Source organism: Drosophila erecta, unplaced genomic scaffold, assembly GCF_003286155.1.
Source record: "Drosophila erecta strain 14021-0224.00,06,07 unplaced genomic scaffold, DereRS2 tig00000294-arrow-arrow-pilon, whole genome shotgun sequence".
Lineage (NCBI taxonomy): Eukaryota > Metazoa > Arthropoda > Insecta > Diptera > Drosophilidae > Drosophila > Drosophila erecta.
In genome coordinates this window covers 312,911-332,206 of record NW_020825218.1, presented here as the reverse complement: position 1 = coordinate 332,206, position 19,296 = coordinate 312,911, and the positions used below count along the sequence as shown (strand labels likewise).

The window sequence follows — 19,296 nt, the reverse complement described above, 5'->3', positions numbered from 1 at the left end:
TATAAATATCACAACGCATAAATAATTGGAAGCATTTAACAAACCCGATATTTAAGAAACTTACGGTTTGTGTGTTTACTTCGAGTTATTTTACCGTATATACTAAACTTATTTTAGAGATGCCCAATGTTGTGTAAAAATAAATGTAGCACATATACTTTAAAAACTTTTGCTTTGACATACATTTTCTGTGACAACAAAAATCGTTGAAATTTACAAAAATTTGATAGTTGTATATCGTTGGCTTCGAAATAAAAATAACACGAGAATATTTTTTTTGGGAAAAAACGATATAAAAATAAACCAATTACTTTATTTTTAGTTTAAATAAAAGTCAGTCGATTTTTTAGTTAGATTACTTGTCTTGCATATTAGATCTTACATGAGTTTACTTATATTAAATACATACATACATACATACAATAACATACTATTAAGCAATTAATGAGCAAATACGACATTTACAAATGACTTTCATAAATTGCATCTGAAAAAAAAGAATACATTAGAAATTGTTTAGTAATTTGCATTGTTCAGGAAACCTTCGCAATTATAAAGAATTGGAATGATGTTCGCTTTACTTTTGAATTTAAAAACTATTTTTTTTTAATTATATCGTGTGAGTTAAGACAATTGTATTCTTTTGCTACTAATCTGTACAAAAAAAGAAAATAGGAAATACGCATTGTAATGCCTAATAGTTACATATTACAAATGCACGTCTCTCTTCGACTAACGGATAAAAAGAAAATCGATTACTAATAAAAATTGATAATTATTAATGATAGAAGATTATGTCAAATCAGACAGCATTTTGGTGTCGCAGCTTTACATAAATCGTTAAAACTGAGGAGTGTTTGTTATACAGCTGTGTTCATTGAAATAGCAGAGCTTATGACCAATGAGCTTAGGATAAAAGATCTTATGATTTATCAATTTTCTGTATAATATTATTAGGTATTTCATTTCAAAAAATTTTTTACTTTTATGTCATCAATAGGTTCAAAACTATGGATAAAAGCCGCATAAAAGGCATCAATTCTGATGTTCACTAAAAAGGCAGTGGTTTTAGACACGGTATTACGTCTATTTTATTTTGGGTAAACAAAACAGCAAAACATTAGTTAGTATATTTACATAAACGTTTTGTTCCATAATACCATCAATCATATGTTTGGGACTCATACCATGGTATGAACAACAAGCCCATATCGGGATTTTAGATCCACTATGCTTGACAGCCTTGAATTTGTGGTTTGGGTGATACTTCGTGTTTAGAAGTCGACTGATATACTCTCCGGAAACAATTCGACCAAATAAAATTATTTTTGACTTATCAATGAATAGGAAATTACGCCATTTGGAGAGTGGCCAGTTTAAGTGAGTTTTAGCGACCTTTGATTAAGTGGGGACACCTTTCGCGGGCTCATCGAACTTAAGTTTTCATTAAGTATTTGTCGTCGAATAGTAACGTTGCCGATGCCCAAGTTAAACTCAATCTTTGTCCCTAAGGATGCAAAAGGATTAACCTTGCTGAAACGAACTACCACGAGGCACCATGATTTTCGGCCATCATGGCAATGATTATGCCATTGGGGCAGAACATTGAGGATTTTTTGAATTTCTTTTTATGTTTTTCTCTCCTCTCTAAGCTGAAGAAATATAAAGTAGCTCATGAAAAGGGATATTGAAAAATACCTGTATATTTCGAAGTTTCTCATGCACTGATATTTCAATAAACACTGTATATATATATTATTTTATGAATGTATTCGAAAATAAAGTATCTTAAAAATCGAAAAAAGGATGTTTTATTTATAAAATTATTATTGCCCTATTTGATTTAATCCTTTCTTACATCATGTGTGTAGTTCTTTAAGGTAATTGTGCACGATATAAATGATCAATAACAATGTAAAATAAATGGTACAAAAAACTATTAAAGAAATAAGTTTTTGTCGTTAGGATTTATTTTAAAGTAAAGGCTATTAAAATCCCTTTCAATTTTGAAGATATACTGAATGTATATATATTATAAAGTATGTAGATAGTATGAATAAGATATGTGTATATTTAAGAATAATAAAAGTGAAAAGAACCAGAATTTACCGTATGATGTTGACATTCAGAATAAATAAATAATAAAATACTTGTGTTGTATATGAAGACAGTCCTGCTTAATAAATAGTGACTCTAAGAACTAGAAGCTTAAAAATAAGCTCACTTTTTGTATTTTGATGTCATCTTGGTAGGATAGCGCAGCTTTTATTCTGCCGACATTATGTTGTGAACTTGCTCTAATTTAAAAGCCAATCGCTGCTTTTGTGAAAATTCATCCTCTTCAAGTGTAACAGTAAGCTGTTCATTGTACTTCACAGCATATGTATATAGCTCATGTAAAGCACAATTTGTATTAAATTCTGTTGTGTGCAGCTGAAATAAAAAATTTAATTCGTATTCGGTCGATTATCTCGTGTTGTTAAAACTAACCCTTGACTCTTCTGCAAGCATGGCGTTCATGTCCTGATCTGAAATGGGGGACATATCCCGAATGTCCCTATAATAGCGATCTACCCATTTTCGATACTCTGGTATATCTTTTGCATACAGAAGTTTCGAACTTGGTGAGTCTTTGCCTAAAAAAAAAAGGTTCGCATGATTTGTTAAACTGAAGAATATAATACTTACCCAATCGATGATCAGAAGTTGAACAAGAGTCCATAAAAGTTTGAGCTACTACTGACAGGCAGGAATCTACTATGTTCGACTTATGGATGTCAAAAACAAAATTCGGATTTTTAATTAAGTTCACCCAAAACCTACAAATACAATATTCTTATAAATAAAAATTCTTCTTAGGAATTAATCATACTAACCGCAATGGTAAGCTGTTACTTTTCCAAGTGTGCACAACTTCTGGATCAGTTATACCGTGCAACTGCGCTTGATCGTCAAGAAAATCAAACATGTACTTTATAGCTAATGGCAGTGCCGATCCACGGTGAGCAGTGCTAAATATTGTTTCAAATAGATCATCAACAAATTTCTGAAGTGTTCCTTTAGTAGCCAATAGCCTGGTTAAGTAAATCTCTGACACCAATTTATTAACCCGTTCCCCTTCTTTTTGCATATCACTATCATGGTGTTTCACTAGATGCCAGTATCTCAGACCATTTTCATGCATATCATTGTTAAGAGGACTTCCGGCGCGGCTAAATGTCGGAGAGGAGGAGGTGTATTTCGATATATTAAGAGTTTCATACCTAAGATTGACAATAAAATATTTTAATTTGATGTTAAAAATATGTATACTGATTCCTATGAAAACTATCTTACTTGTGAGATTTTTCATTTTTGTCCGACAAAATACTAAAGTTATAAATCGAACTTTGTTTTGGTACTAAGCTCAACCCAGCACCATCTGGAACATTATAATGCTGCAAAGTGTTGAGTTTTTTCCATTCGCTCTCTGTTTTCGATGTTACGTCCTCATCGTACAGTATTACTCGCCCAGTAGCTCCTGTTCTCCACTCTAAAACAGAAATATTATGAAAAGTTAACTCAAAACTCCTATGAATTCAAAAAAATATCCCGTTTCCGGGGATTTAGGAGTTTCTTAATCAAACGTGTTACGCTATAAAAAGGAGTTGAGAGACCTGACCGAAAAAGACTTCTATATATAAAAATAAAACCTAAAGTTTAGTTACAGTTGCAAGCCTTTTTAGGTTTTATGGAATTTTAAACATCTTAGTGGAAGCAAAGCTATCTTTCCAAAACCGAATATAACTATTCGGTTATATATATATTCATATGCACTTGCAGTTAAAACCTTTTGGGGTAATAACACCCATTGTTCTATACATTTCAAATCATTTCCATCATTGCCAGATGTAGGAAAAAAATAATAAAATGTAATTCTTTCTGCCGGAAAAAATTCGTGTTATGCAACCTGCGATCTTTATTAATTATTGCTTAGACTTTACTGTAAAGGACTTTAAATTTATAAAAAGTTCTATAAAAATATTCTCTATATTACAATACTACTCCACCGTCTTCAGATAATGCACCGATTTACTGCTACAAGGATATTTTGTGTACAATTTAATTTTAATTAAATTACGAAACCGATTGTGATGGTTTGACCAATAAACTTACAATGCTATGAGCATACTCAGTATGACATCAAACTTATTATCAAATCATGACGCTCGATCGGGCGGACAGACAGTTAAGTAGACAAATCCAATTTACACGACTGTGTGATAAAATACTTTTAAGTTTAACTTTACTTACCTAAGTCTAAGTCATCCTTGCGAGGTCTTTGGCTTGATGGAATGTTTCTATAAATGGTTTCCAAGCATTTTTCTTTTACTTGTCCAATTGTATCGCAATCCAATACCTTAACAGATACGTTTTCGGTGTGAGAAGGTAACATATCTAAGTTGTTGCAAAATATTGGCTGCTGTATAATGCTTGCGTAAACGTTCATTGGTCGAAAATCAATAGATTGTCGGATAAGTTTTTCCTCACTTAGGGAGTATCTTGCCTCATGTGTGCAAGCATCAACAGGACCCTTGTCCACTTGCCCTTTTACAGCGCGGAAAAGCATATATAAAGGCTCGCCAGCACACTCCTTCAAAAACTTGTAAAGAAGGAATGTAAACCAAGCACTTAACATTTTCTCCGCCACACTTTCAGTTCGTCGTAGTAAGAGCTTTGGATGACTCTTTCCTTCTATACATTTTTCAATCAAGTCTCCCAATAAAGTTTTTAATATGTCTGTACAATATTCTAATTTAGATTGCAGAGTTACCATTATTAAGGAGGCCACATTAACTCGTTCCCGCATTGAGAAGTATCGGTTGGACTCTAAGGTTCGAATAAATAGTAGCAGGAAAGTTTTATTCATGATAAGTTGGCCAAAAATGCGCAAGCCCTTTTCTTTCCGAAGAAGCTCAGGACGTTCCCATTGCAGTACAATGTGGTCTTCGTGATTTGGAAAAAGAATCTTCATTGCATATGACCGATAATCTAAAAATGGAATACCTCCAGACGTAAGATCACCTGTGAGATCAGTCATCTCGGTTTGAAGTTCGGCAAATGCCTCTTTACATTCAGCTGCGACGCGTAACTCCAGTATGTCCATCTGCTCCTGCATGTTTCGAAGGACTCTATTCGATTCCGAACTTTTCTTTTTATATGCCACAAGCAAAGCGACAAAAATGAGCAGTAAGATTACAATTGTGGCTATTACAGCAAATATTGCATTTTCTCCCCAATCCAAAATGATGTTAGACGATTCGTAGCTAAGTATACCTATACGATACTCTAGCGAAGCTCCAATACGAACAATAACTTCTGGTCCATTGATGCTCTTGGTTGCGGTTGCTTCAGAAGGAGGCCTACATGTAAGTTGTTGTCTTGAAAGCGATGTAATATTGCAAAATCCATTTCCTATCTTTACTTCTACATCACTTTCTTTGCAGGCGCGATCCAAATTTCGACCATTTATGGTTAAGTATTCACTCTTAAAGTACTTTACTCTTTCTTCGAATATGAAGTACTCCGGATTAGGGTAAAGTTCAAAATGGTTGTTATGAATCTTAGATAAATTTTGAACACGCAAAACATTGTCCATCAGGAAACCATACTCAAGAAGAATTGGCCTTTCCGCTTCAATAATATTGCTGTCCACATCAACAACTGGAGATGCACATTCCATTTCCGTATCCGATTGCACCTGACATGGGCTTACATAAATCTCTCCATTATACACAACATAAATGTTAGGAGTTTGTATACTTTGAAATTGGGTACCAGTTACAGAAATTCGAATACCACCTGCTGGTATTCCCTTTGGTACTTTTAGTTGTCCACTTGGTCCAGAACTAACGTGTTCAACTGTAGGATCCAAAACATATTTAAAATTGTAATCATTAAACTCTCTGGGCCCATTATCAAACGACATTTTTAGTCTTCCTTCAATGATACCAGGGGAAGGAGAAGTGCGACATATTGCTTGAGAAGAATCTGTGCTCAGTATTTTACAAGCTAAGTGATCGTTTATGGATGCCTGTATGCGAGAGCCGGCATTTAAGTGTTTTCCAGTTATATGTATTTCAGTTCCACCTGAAGTTGGACCAAACTTTGGATTAAAATCCAAAATTTTCGGGTCAACGAACTCGTAGTCCTCTTTAGACTCACCCCGATAGTCCCCTATTTGTACCACTATTTTTCCATTTCTATACATCTGTTCTCCAGGACTATCCACAGTACATACTATTTGCTTTGTGTCAATATAAAATTGGGGAAATGGCATACAATTTATACCAGCTATGCGAACTCCTGAATAAATATCATTATAGTTTTTGCCTAAATTAATTCCTCGTATTGTTATATTGGTTCCTCCTTCCCAGGGACCCGTTTTCGGTTCGAATGTATGAATTTCAGGGTTTGGGCAAATTTCACTTCGATTTAACCAATCCGTTTTCCCCTCTTTGTTTTTATTACATTGTTCTTCAACTTCGCATGTATTAGTAGACGAACACCATCCGCAATTGTACTTTTCTGCTAGGGCCAAACATATACCACAGCTGTCGGCCATTTCTCGACATCGATATATAACAACTACAAAACATAAAATTTTAAAAGTGCAATTTTAAAAATCTTATTTTAAATTCAACTTACCATGTATATTATGAGGATTGTCAAGTGGCTTGGATCCGCCCCATATAACAGCGAAAGTTGCTGTTAAATTGGGCGATCTAGAAGTGTACTGAAATTCCATGCTATCGCAGTAAATGGTGTCACCTAACAACTGAGCATTTAAACTAGTTACACGTCCCTCAATATTAAATTGACAAACGAATCGCGTTTGAACTATAAATTGCCCAATAATATGAACTTTTACTTTGATAGATTTGCTTGTACCACCAGCGACAAGTACTTCACTTCCATCACCTGTTGCGTTGATCGTTGGACAAAATCCCGGACCTGATCTGTAACTGGGACCTATACGACTAACGCCTGTTACTAAAATATCGTTGCGACAATTTTCAGCTGTGTCGTGTGTGCACCTGTGAGCTTCAACACACCAATCACATGGAAACTCCGAGGACACGCAACGTGTACATGAAGAGTGCGTACTGCAATCAAAGAAAGTAAAATCCGTAGACACTAAGTCGGGTCCATTTCTAGTCCGCACAGATAGTTTGGCAGTAAAGTGATGTTTTCCTTGTTCAATTTGGGGAAGCATATCAGTTCGTGGTGTAGTGCAGTTTACCCCATTTCGTTTTTTTGTAGCATTAGTGAAAAGGGCTTTATCCTCTGTAGTAAAAGCACATATTAAATTCTCTTTTAGTTGAGGCAAATGATCTATGATGAGCTCTAAGGTTCGAGCTGTAGTACGTTGTAGCTGGTGTGGCACAACACTTGTTATTATTGTACACTTTCCTGTTTTATAGCTGACCCAATACAGAGGATCGTTAGCGTCGTCCTGACAGTTGGAACGTGGGCTACATTTGTTTTCCAATGAGCACCAGCCACAATATGGATCTCTAGCACCTAAGCAATCTCCACATGTCTTGTAATCAGAGCAATCAAATACTTTAACCTTGGATACTTTTGTTTGGGACATGACATACATATAAAGGTTTTGGTTGTCAAACTGCATATCCCGATTAATTTCAGATCCTACGTCCACAGCAAAACTAGCATACTCGTTGGCAACAGATGAAGACTCGATTACAACTTTCTTGAGGAATCCATCACTGGTCCCCGCGAAGACAACGGTATACCCGCTTGTACTCGTAGCAGCAACTGAAGTTAACTTTGTGTTAAACATGGCCACCGGTACTGAAGTAATGGGGGTTTCTCCTCCTAAAGGTGAGTTGACATCTAGTCCACAGAAATCCTCTCCAATGGTTTGTAGTTTCTGAAATCAATTTGTCAGCATCATAAAACTTACCAATAAGAAATTGATATTTCATTTTCATGCTTTCAAAAAACAATTGTTGGGAAATGAGATTGCGAAGAGCATAATAACTGAAGGAAAAATTACAGTCAAACCAAAGAACATAGAATAACAAGATGCGTAACGATGCGTTTTTTTACACAAGACTTTTTTGTGCTGGCTCTAGAGCTGACTCCAGGCCCAGGCCCTATCGAATTTTTGTTCAAGATCCAGGAAGAGAGCGTTCCAGAACCAGCAGCTCTCAATTTTACGCGAGCGGGGTGAGGAGCAATTATAGCCGTCACAAAAAAAGTGGCTACATAGTGCAAAACCAATGTATGGCCGTTACGCATATTGTTATTCAAATGTCTTTGGTCAAACGAATAGCGACGCCTATAGATAAATATGAATTTTTTTTATAACCTCTTTTTACATTTTAAGATTGTTTTGTTAAAATATATAATTATGGTACATTATTAGCGAGAGTAAAATACTTTTAATTGATTTTTCCACGAATGCCATTTCTGAAACTGGTTACTTTGAATCTCTGTTATTTAGACAAAACAGGTTTTTTCGATATATATGTCAGGTGATCAGTTGCTATGCCAGTAAAAAACTTAAACATTTCACTGGTTAGCGGTATTTTCCAAAAGTGGTAGAACTAAAGTTCCTTATTTCGATGTAATTAGTCGACAAAAGGGCGACCAAGCCAGAGCGCTTTAGTCGAGTTCCTTTGAGGGAGTGCGAATGTGAAATTTGTTTGGAATATCGTTATAAATTGACAAATTAAATAGATATACATTTAAAATTGCGGGCGTTACTGTTTAGGTGGTTTGTGGGAGGTATATTGCGTGGCAACATCAGGAAATTAACTTCCGTCTATGTCTCTGGAATCTGCATGCTTAATCTGGCTGATCAACAATATATATACATATAGGGTCGGAATCGATTTATTCTATCTGTTACATAATTATCAGCTTATCTAGAACACCATTTTACTCTACGAGTAACGGGTATGAAACGGCACACAAATTTTGGAACAAAAGTTTTGGTCAAAATATTTTGACAGAATATTTCATTATGTACATATATTATTATATATATTTTATAATTTTGTATATATAATTTTATATGATTCTTGAGGTAATGAGTATTATCAGTAAATATTGTTTACATTAAATAAAATTTGAAAATGAGTTCACAAAGCCCAGAGCGTGTCAAAAGGTTCTCAAATACCGACAATTATTTTGGTCAAAATAGTATTAAATTTTGGCCCAGTATTTGTTTTCCTAAATACTGAATTAATTTTTTCAGAAGTCTAAAATAACGCAAGGTATCATAGAGGCAAACGAAAGAAAATATGCATTTTGATACGTTCCCAGTAATCTGTTTTTAGGAATGGGAATCGAATTTTAACAAATGGCGTGTCAATTGATGCCCACACTTTTTTTATTAGTCTTGTAAATTTCTATCGATTTGCGAAAAAACTTATTGTCACGCCCACTCTACGCTTACAAACCACCCAAAACGGCCACGCCCAAGCTTTGAAAAATGTTTTGATATTTTACATTTTCATGTTAGTCTTGTAAATTTCTTTCGATATGCCTCAATTATGCTGACATTTTGAAGATTACGAACTGTGCATGTACCCTGGAATAGTGATCCGAACGCAATAAGTCTAGAAGTTGCACGATCAATGAGCAAGACCTTATTATAATTGTCCGTTGGACTGCGAACGGTATTTGTTAAACAATCAAGAATGCTACACTCTACGGAATCATTTTGAGGCCCCGTTTTTACAGTTTCGGAAAGCTCCAAATCAGGCGACAACTGATACAACCTGTTAACACCACCAACGAAGACTCGTCCAGTAATGGTGTCCACTAACAGGTAATTTAATTCTTAGTCAGGATCAGTTCCACTCATACGCCCACAATCTGCTAAAACTGCCACGCCAACACCTTTAAAAATTGTAAATATCTATCTATTTCCCGAAGTTTTTTTTGCCACGCACTCCCTTTAAAAAAAGTGTATTATTAGTCTTGCCGAATTAGAATTGTCTAGAATTATCAAAGTTTTGTCTATTTCGTTAATAGTCTAGAAGGTCGTCCTAAGTTTACATTGCGGTTTGTGGTAACGTTTCTAAAACTGTATGAACAGCCACCGGTGACCTCGCCATCCCAACGGCAGTGCTTTAAGATGTATATTTAAAAATTTTTAGACTCAGAATGTTAGTGTTTTCTTGTAAGATAGACTATTTGTTTTAATAATATCTGTGGTATAATAAATGTTGTTTTTGAATACATTTGAATGTCAAGCTTGACGTTAATTTTACAGTCGTAAAAAGATAAGTTAGTCGTACAGTTAAAAAGATAAGTTAGGTTTCTTGAAAAGTATGCAACAGGTAACATGACCTGTGGTCCTGTGTTGATAAAGGGTGGGAAGCACTTTCTCTTACCTGTTACATACACAATTTTCATCGAAACTAGCATACATAGTAACAGGAATAATAATATATTACATAACAATATATTTCCAGAGTTTGGTTCGTATTCTTAAGCAACATTTTCCTACAGGGTGTTGAAAAAGTATTTAAGCTCTGCATGTTGATATGCTGTATAGTTCCCGAGAACTCGACGTTAATATATACGGACGATTGACATTGCAAGTGATTTTTTGGTTTAAAAATATATGTATACCATTCTTCATGGGCTCTAATAAGCTGTAACTAGGTCAATGTTTGCCTTTAAATAATTGGACGAACCTTCGGAATTAATACTTTAATGGGCTTAAGTAAACATTAAGTACTTTAACAATAAGACAATAATTTGTATACCCGTTACTCGTAGAGTAAAAGGGAATACTAAATTCGTTAAAGAGTATGTAACAGGTAGAACGAAGCGTTTTCGACCATAAATTGTATATATTTTCTTGATCAGGATGAATATTCGAGTCGATCCGGCCATGTCCGTCTGTCCGCGCAAAGTTGTTTACTTCACGTTTTTTTATTGTTCTTGTGTATTTTAACTGATATACCTAATAACGTATTCCCACGCCCACAAACCGGCCAAAACTGTCACGCTTTCACTTCTAAGAATTTATAATTTTTTTTCATCTTATATTTTTTTTCCTAATTTGTACAGGTATTCCAGAAAATGTTGAAAATTCTAGTTGGCACTTATACTAGCTGTTTAACGGGTATCTGATAGTCGCAGAACTCGACTATAGCGTTTACTTTGAAGCTAAATAAATTAAGTACACAATAATACTTACCGTTAGAACACATGGCATGCTGGGAGATATGAAGTCTAGGCCCCTCATCCCATTTCCGTTGAAACAGGATTTTATGTTTTGCATAAATTTTCGGCGAATAGATTTTAATGAGTAAATGCAGAGTGCAGAATTGTTCGTTGGTGTGTTTCCGTCTCCTTTTGAAAAAACAGCAAAGAGGACATCATCCTGAATAGATATACCTAAGCTTTGAGCCAGGTCTGAGCTAGGTTTTCCTAAAAATCCAGCCTGAACCAAGTTGAATTTAGTGCCGCCTTGAACATCACTTATACATTCGACAGGTATTTCAGTGTAAGAATAATAGTTTGAATCTTCTTGGCATATTCGTACTAGTTTCGTTATGTACTCTTTAGGAGAAGAGTGGTGACTGTGCTTTAACTGTGTTGTCAGAAAGTAAGAAAATCGCTCAGAACTAAATCCATAAACATAGTTTACAAAATATGTTTCGCGTGCGTATGAATTTATAAAAGTTCGCGTTCCAGTTGTAACTGCCGAAGATGCAATCTGAAACATTTTCATCTTTTCAAGGGATCGAGATGCAACTGCGGGTATTTCACTTCTGTACGGTGAATTATTTGTGTAAGTAACTCCGACGTACATCACATTTGTCACCGGGTGTTGTGGAGGTCCCGGCGCTATAAATGCTACGGTTGACGAGTTGGCATCATTTGCCACAACAGCATCAGGCACTTCATGCTCAATTATGCTGACATTTTGAAGATTACGAACTGTGCATGTACCCTGGAATAGTGATCCGCACGCAATAAGTCTAGAAGTTGCACGATCAATGAGCAAGACCTTATTATAATTGTCCGTTGGACTGCGAACGGTATTTGATGGACAATCAAGAATGCTACACTCTACGGAATCATTTTGAGGCCCCGTTTTTACAGTTTCGGAAAGCTCCAAATCAGGCGACAACTGATACAACCTGTTCACACCACCAACGAAGACTCGTCCAGTAATGGTATCCACTAACAGGTGATTTAATTTCGTGTCAAACGTAGCTACGTTTGTAATAGTAGAATTTAGACTCTTTGCATTCTTTATCGGCGCATTTGCATTAGTCAAATTTATGGGCTCATTTTGCAAAGTCATCTTGTCAGACCATATATTTGCTGCCAGGGTTTGACCACCTGCCCTTGATGGCAGCCAGTGTTCATACTTATCTTTAAAAATAGCTATTAACAACACACTAAGAACAAAATTCATCTCCACAATCGCTCTTTCACCCGGGCGATCAAATCCACCTTTTTAATGAAATGGTTAGTTGTAATCGCTTGTATGTCCCTTATTTATTTCCAAATTTACGTAAATATTAAAATTTCCTTTGAATTGCTGTCATTTCTGCAATTTTTATTATCCGTTCCACTCAAGATAATTTTACTTGAAGCAGTTAAAGAATTGTTAATAGTTCATTTACTTGTATGACCATCATGTAAACCTGAAAATCGAAGACCACAGCAAAAGTGAATTAGTATAATTAGTATAATATAATATACAAATTAAGCATAAGCGTAAAATATATAATATACCCTTCCTTTGCCTTAAAGGACTCTAAGTGCCTTTGCATGGAATCAACTACATTCTGGCTTCTCGACACAGGAATAGAGTTCCAAGACCTTTGTACATCTTCTGAATGTTTCCGAGACTTCTCCCTTCGCGTCACATCCAAGTGACGTAAGTGGAATGTCCATAAAGGCATGTGGAAGCATCGCGTCGTTTAAAATTTTGACGTCTTAATAACGATTCGTGGTAGTTGTAATACTGGCTAACCTCCATAATTTTAAAATCTCAGCTAAATCATAACTCAACACCACCGTGTTCACCGAGACAAAGTACATAGGGGAAACCGTCTAACAAACTTCTGAGAGTTACTACCTCCGAATAAAACTATTTATTTAAATAACCGACTCCAAAATATTCCTCCACTCCTCAAAGGGCAATTTACCTCTAGACACTTAAAAAAATCGTTTTTTATTGTTTTAATCGATAGGTATATTGATAATTCTCAAAATTGTCGAAATTGTGTAAGAGAAGACTTCCCGAAATTAAAAGATTTAAAAACAAAACATTTAGACCTTTTTTGACAGCAATTATAACAAAACAGGGTTAAGTTTCAAATTTCGAAAATAATTTACTTCAACCCTCTCGAGTAAAAAACTTACACAATCTACGACGTCAGCAGTGACTTACAAGATCCTTGTAAAATTTGCTAAATTACAATTTTCATTTATGTAAAAAATGTGTTTTTGTTACCTCAGGCCTAACTCTAAATACAGCTGCGGCTAAAAAAATAGCACGACTGCAGGTGGAAAGTTTATTTTCTAAAAAAATTATTGAATGTTTATTTTTTTTAAAGTCAGATTGCATGAATAATAAGTACCATATGTTGTCTCTCTGAGCAAGAAATTTTTACTCTCTCAATGTAACGGTTCTTTTTATTTTTGAGCACTTTCTGCAAAAGCGCCCGAAATGAGGCGGTAACAAAACTAGCACTGACCACGTATTAGCTGAATAAAATTAATAGGAGTGATTGCTTTGGGTTTTTTTTCGACAAATTTTGAAAAAAGGAGTTGCATTAAAGGTTTTAATTGAATTTTATCCAAACGAAGACCAAAAATTCTATAGTCATGGGTCGCGGAAAGCATTTTACCGTCGAATAAAGAAATTTGATTAAAAACATGATCTCTGAAGGTAAAACCTACGCTGAATTTGGTCGAATTTTCGGTTGTTCAAACAAAATGATCCGCAACGCACTGCTGTTTGTCGAAAAGAACGAAACACTTGGAAGAAAGCCTTCAATGTCCAACGTGGAGATCAAGCGCTTGGTTTGGCAAAGCAAGAAGGAGCCTTTTAAACCGGCGACGGAACTGAAGAAGGAGCTTCAGATAGCTGAAAGCGTGGAAACAGTATGCAAACGCTTAAGACAAAACAACCTTAATGCGTGGAGTCCCAGAAAAGTCCCGCTTTTGACTGTGAAGCATGTGGCAAAGCAAATGGAATATGCCCAGATACACAAGGATTGGCCTGTGGAGAAGTGGCGCAACATTTTGTGGTCAGATGAGAGCAAAATTGTGTTGTTCGGTGGAAAAGGCTCTCTTATGTTCGGCGTCCACGACGACTTGAATATAATCTTCGCTTCACCTCTAAGACGGTAAAGCACGGGGGATCAAACATAATGGTATGGGCGTGCTTTTCATACTATGGAGTAGGTCCGATCCATTGGATTCAAAGCATCATGGATCAGCACATTTACACAGATATCCTGGAAAATGTGATGCTGCCATATGCCGAGGATGAAATGCCGTTGGTTTGGACATTTCAATAAGGTAACGACCCAAAACACACGAGCAAGAAAGCTCGAAAGTAGTTTGAGCAGAAATCGATCAGAGTAATGAAATGGTCTGCTCAGTCACCCGACTTGAATCCAATCGAAAACCTTTGGGCGGACGTGAAAAAAAAGGTTTCTGAAGCCAAACCCAATAATATCGAGGAACTTTGGGGTGTGCTCAAGGATGCATGGAGCAAAATTCCTCAAAAACGGTGCCAGGACTTGGTGGACTCCATGCCAGGACGATGCGCAGCTGTCATCGCCAACAAAGGTCACGCAACCAAATATTAAGATTCTTCAAACATAGATCTTAAGATATAATCCATTTGTTGAATTATTTTTTTATTTAGTTTTAGCAAACTACGAAAAAAAAGTGCTATTTTTGTTATCGCCTAAATTTGAAGGTTTTTTTTTGTTTTGCCAATTATTTTTAAAATATCCATTAGATCTGTTACTAATTTTGTTATTTCGATTGAAAATCATTGTAGTATTTAAGTTTAGTGAGTAAAATGATGAAAAAGTGTCAGAAAATACAGAAACGCTGGGACAAACACGAAATGTGCTTATGGTGCTATTAATGTCCCCGCAACTGTAAATATTAAATGGAAATGGCCTCTAAAGGTAGTTCCCCCCTAAAGTATTCTCTTGCAAATGTGTTTTGTAAGTAGGACCACTTTTATTGGTCTTCTTGCAATGAGTTTATTATTTTGAAGTCGGCTTATAATTGTTTTTAAACTTACATTTTGTCAAAGTTTTTTTTTTGTAATGAAGCAGACCCGAAGGAATGAACTGTCCTCCTCAGCAGCGACATAATCTATTGACAAATAACATGGTCCAACCACGCCATACATGTACTGTATAATTTTGTTTCTAACCATAGTCTTTCAAACAGAATTCAGTTTTATTTATAAGATCTAGCCTTTCGGCTTTAGTGTTACGTAACATAATATATAAAAAAAAATCCGGCAAAGTTAAGATATCAGCTGTTATAAAAAAGGTTATCAAAATGTCGTGCTCACGTGAGACTGTGTTTAAACAAAAATTGTTTTAACATTAATAAAAAAAAAGTCGTTGGCTGTTTTTATTAAAGAATTGATGTCATTGAAATAGAATTGTTTGAACAATGTAATTGCGATTACAAATATATTTTTATTGCGGAATATCTTGTTTATTTTAAGGTATAAACTGGGTATCATCTAGTGTCACTTTACACTGCGTTGAAGGTAATTCAATTCTTGTTCATATGAATACAGTCTTAAGGTGCACTTTTGCGAACTTTCTTCGTAATTAATCTTTTTAGGTAGGGATTTCAGGTCCCCAAATACGGAATTTTTTGAAATTTTGAGTTTTGCTGCATTGTTTTCCGGAGAAAACAAATTTTTTGAAAGTCGGAAATTTTATCTAATGAAATAATTTATCTTTATATAAAGTATTCAAAATAAATCAATAGTTTGATTATTCCAATTCTGCAAATAGAATTTTTTCAATTAAAAATTACTCTTTCTACGATTCTGAGAGATATTTTCATTTTTAAGATCTAACACGTATTTTCCAAATTTGGAACGATACTGAGCTAAATAGGAGTTATACGTGACGGTTGGTGAATTTGTACAATTTGTATTATTGTTATTGTGGTCAACTGTTTTAAAATAATATAAAACACTTTGATCATCGATATCATCAGTTGTAATTGCTTAGATTAGAAAGAGTCTCAATGTATATTAGTTAATTAAAGTAAGGGAAAGTGCAATGCCCACAATCTTTCGGATTCGCATAGATATGGTCTAGTGAAAACCAATGCAAAAAGCATAAAAGCATAAGCTAAATATCTTAATCTGTTCTGGAATTATAAGCTACAAGTATATACAAGCATTTATAGAAGATATTCGGTGGTGTAACCCAATATAAAATACACTAAATAGTATCTCTCTCTGTTTTGGAGTTATTTTGGACAGATAAAAGTATCATTCAGGCTACAGTGTGTTTGCAAAGCACATATAATCAGGTCTAAATGTCAAGAATATAAAAATACTCTTTAAATACACCCTAGAGTATTGTAAAATACCACAAATCTTGTTTAAAAGAGATTAAATTTGATAATTCCACAAATTTATGGCTATAAAAATTAATTAAATGAGTGAGGAATGAAGCAACTAATAAGATCAACTTTCTGCTTGACTGGTATTACCAATATTTTTATTCCAACTATATGTAATGTACATATTAAACATGCATCCATACCATGGAATAAATATTAATGCTCGTCCGAACGGAAATGCCATACGCTAAGAATTTTCTGATGATATTTACGCATACATATTTGCATAATTACCTGCCAGCGCCCGAATTACAAAAAAAAAAAAACCGGTGAAATGTTTTTTCATTGCAAATGTAGTTGGGAAACCTAAAACTGTAATAAGTCTTTTTCGCTAGTACATACACGTTCTTTTGCATTTGCGGTTTTTAGGATATACTGGTGCAAACACATGTATACACACATATGTACACATATATGTATACAAACATTCTTATTTTGCTGTAATCTTTGCCAATGCATATGTATTTCATTTCGTATATGTATACCACGCCCCTTCCAATTTACTTTGAACAAAAGCCGACATAGACAGTTTTCAAAAACAGAAGTGTTTACGCAAATATATAATATATATAAATATGTACTTGGTACTTATAAAAAATTTTTAATGCTTTGCCTTTTTTTAAATTTAATTTGTACATACATACAACTTGTAAACATATTTGTACTTTGTTTATAATCCTTAAGCAGTGCAATATTAAACATCAATGGAATGTTAAATGTTTTTATTACACTTTAATATATATATATATATATTCAGTAAAAGAGCAGACAAATTTGTATGTATATCTGATTTATTGGGCGGCGATAGCCTTCTAGTGAACACACAGAAACCCGGCTTACTATTTGTTTTGCAATAAATCACTCATTAAATATTATTTCTTTACATCGCAAGTAACTGGACATAATTTCTTCCTAGTTTTGAATTACACTACACTTTAATTTACTCATTATTGTAAGTAAATGTTATCGATATTATGAAGTAGAAGCGATATTGAAACAACTAGAGGCGCGTCTTAAGGCCCGTTGTTACCAACAACTATCGATATCTAAGAATGCCGCCATTGGTTTTTTTTGCGTCTTGTCATTTATTTGTATACCAATAATTAATGGTACAGCTTAAATTAATGTAAGCACGAGTACCGGCAAAATGTCTTGCTGTTGCAGTTCAATCACCTACGAATTTTTTAATAAGTAAAGTGGTTTTTCAAACCAAAATTATTTCGACTATTAAATATACGTATTAAATAAGATGATTCCGAATCATTCTCGTATAAGAACAGCAAGTCACCAATTTACGTACCATGACAACCTACGACCAATTTAGCTAAAAATTTGTATTGTAAATTTGAAGGTAGTTAATCAACTCAAACACAGATTATATTTATTTTCTCGGTAATTTCCTTGTCCATTACTTCTAATAGGTGTAATAAATATATTTAATATACTATGCTTTTATTTTATTATGTATAGAAAACTCGTATTAGTGTGAAGTGAGTATAATGGTCTGCTTACACTGAAAACACGTTTTGAAATATTTGTGAAAAGAAGTAGGTTTAAGAATTTTAAACTGATATTTACTATATGCTAACAGATGCTCCAAATGCAGAAGTGCAAAAATGCAGCCATGTAATACGTGTACCGTTAGAAACATTGATACAACCGTTCGACCAAGAATGTAAGTTTATTGTGTCTTAAAACATGTTAATTTCGTTTTTCTTACAATGGTTGAAATGTTTTCAAATCGGGATATTTTAATTTCAAGCGTTGATAAATAATTAAATTATAATTCATCAATTTATTCCATACTAAAAATTATCGATCATTAATATTGATTTGATGATCGCTCCCTTATATCACCGACTAAAAAACTGCCTATAGTTTCATATCATATGGTTTGCGAAAATCAAAAGTCACAGTCAAAGCATAAGCAAAAATCAAGGAATGATGAAAATCAATAATCAGCTTCAGCCGCTTGTTTCGTTTATTTTGCTGTTCGATCTTAGACGTATGCAAGTCAACAATGCGGCAACCAACGAGTTTCGTAAGTCCTTGGCAGTCACAGGGGCTTGAGTCGGTTCACTTGACATTTTGCTGCTTTAGATTAAAAAGATTATATTTGGTAGCTGTTTCTTTCGATCAGCATCGTAAGTCAAAAATGCAGGAAGCGACCAATTCGTGCAGTACCCGTCGCGACTTGTATTTGATAACCAATGAATTAAAGGAATTCTTTGGGCATAACTTATAGGGCACTTCAACCGGCTATCGCCAATATGTGTGCAGCATCAACTGATGTTGACGCACTTTTTAACATTAATTTTATGCACGTAACTCGTTAAATAGCAGCGAAGGTGAAAACGTGTTCATCTCTTTGATAATTGAGTTTTTTGGATATATAATAGAAAATTTGCATTTCCCTGGATATAAGCAATAATATTGAAAATTTCTCAGCTAGTAGAAGTGTGCAGTAGAATTTCTAACATTTTTAAAATAAAAAACAAAAATAAAAATAAAAACAAAATTTTTGAAAATTTTTGGTGTTAAAGCTTATTACTGTTTGTGGACGTGGCTAAAATATATTTTACACTGAAAATACGTTTTGAAATATTCGTCAAAAAAAAAGAG

General features: G+C 34.4%; 1 protein-coding gene across 7 annotated transcripts; it reads right to left on the bottom strand.

The window, feature by feature from the left end:
• Nucleotides 1–302: 302 nt before the first annotated feature.
• LOC6555831 (plexin-A2) lies at nt 303–17,728 on the bottom strand. Of its 7 annotated transcripts, none has more exons than XM_001982661.3 (10): nt 17,515–17,720; nt 11,225–12,686; nt 6,688–7,933; nt 4,294–6,627; nt 3,337–3,532; nt 2,877–3,263; nt 2,689–2,819; nt 2,491–2,636; nt 2,225–2,433; nt 303–487 (listed from the first exon to the last, which is right to left on the bottom strand). In XM_001982661.3, exons 2-9 carry the CDS (start codon nt 12,452–12,454, stop codon nt 2,266–2,268), a joined length of 5,838 nt encoding a protein of 1,945 aa, XP_001982697.1. In that variant the 5' UTR covers nt 12,455–12,686; nt 17,515–17,720; the 3' UTR covers nt 303–487; nt 2,225–2,265. The 7 variants fall into 7 exon arrangements, with proteins under 7 accessions (XP_001982697.1, XP_026839187.1, XP_026839185.1 ...); XM_026983386.1 differs by lacking the exon at nt 303–487 and adding an exon at nt 16,818–16,908 and having other exon boundaries at nt 1,955–2,433; nt 17,559–17,728; XM_026983384.1 differs by lacking the exon at nt 303–487 and having other exon boundaries at nt 1,955–2,433; nt 17,559–17,727.
• Nucleotides 17,729–19,296: the final 1,568 nt, after the last annotated feature.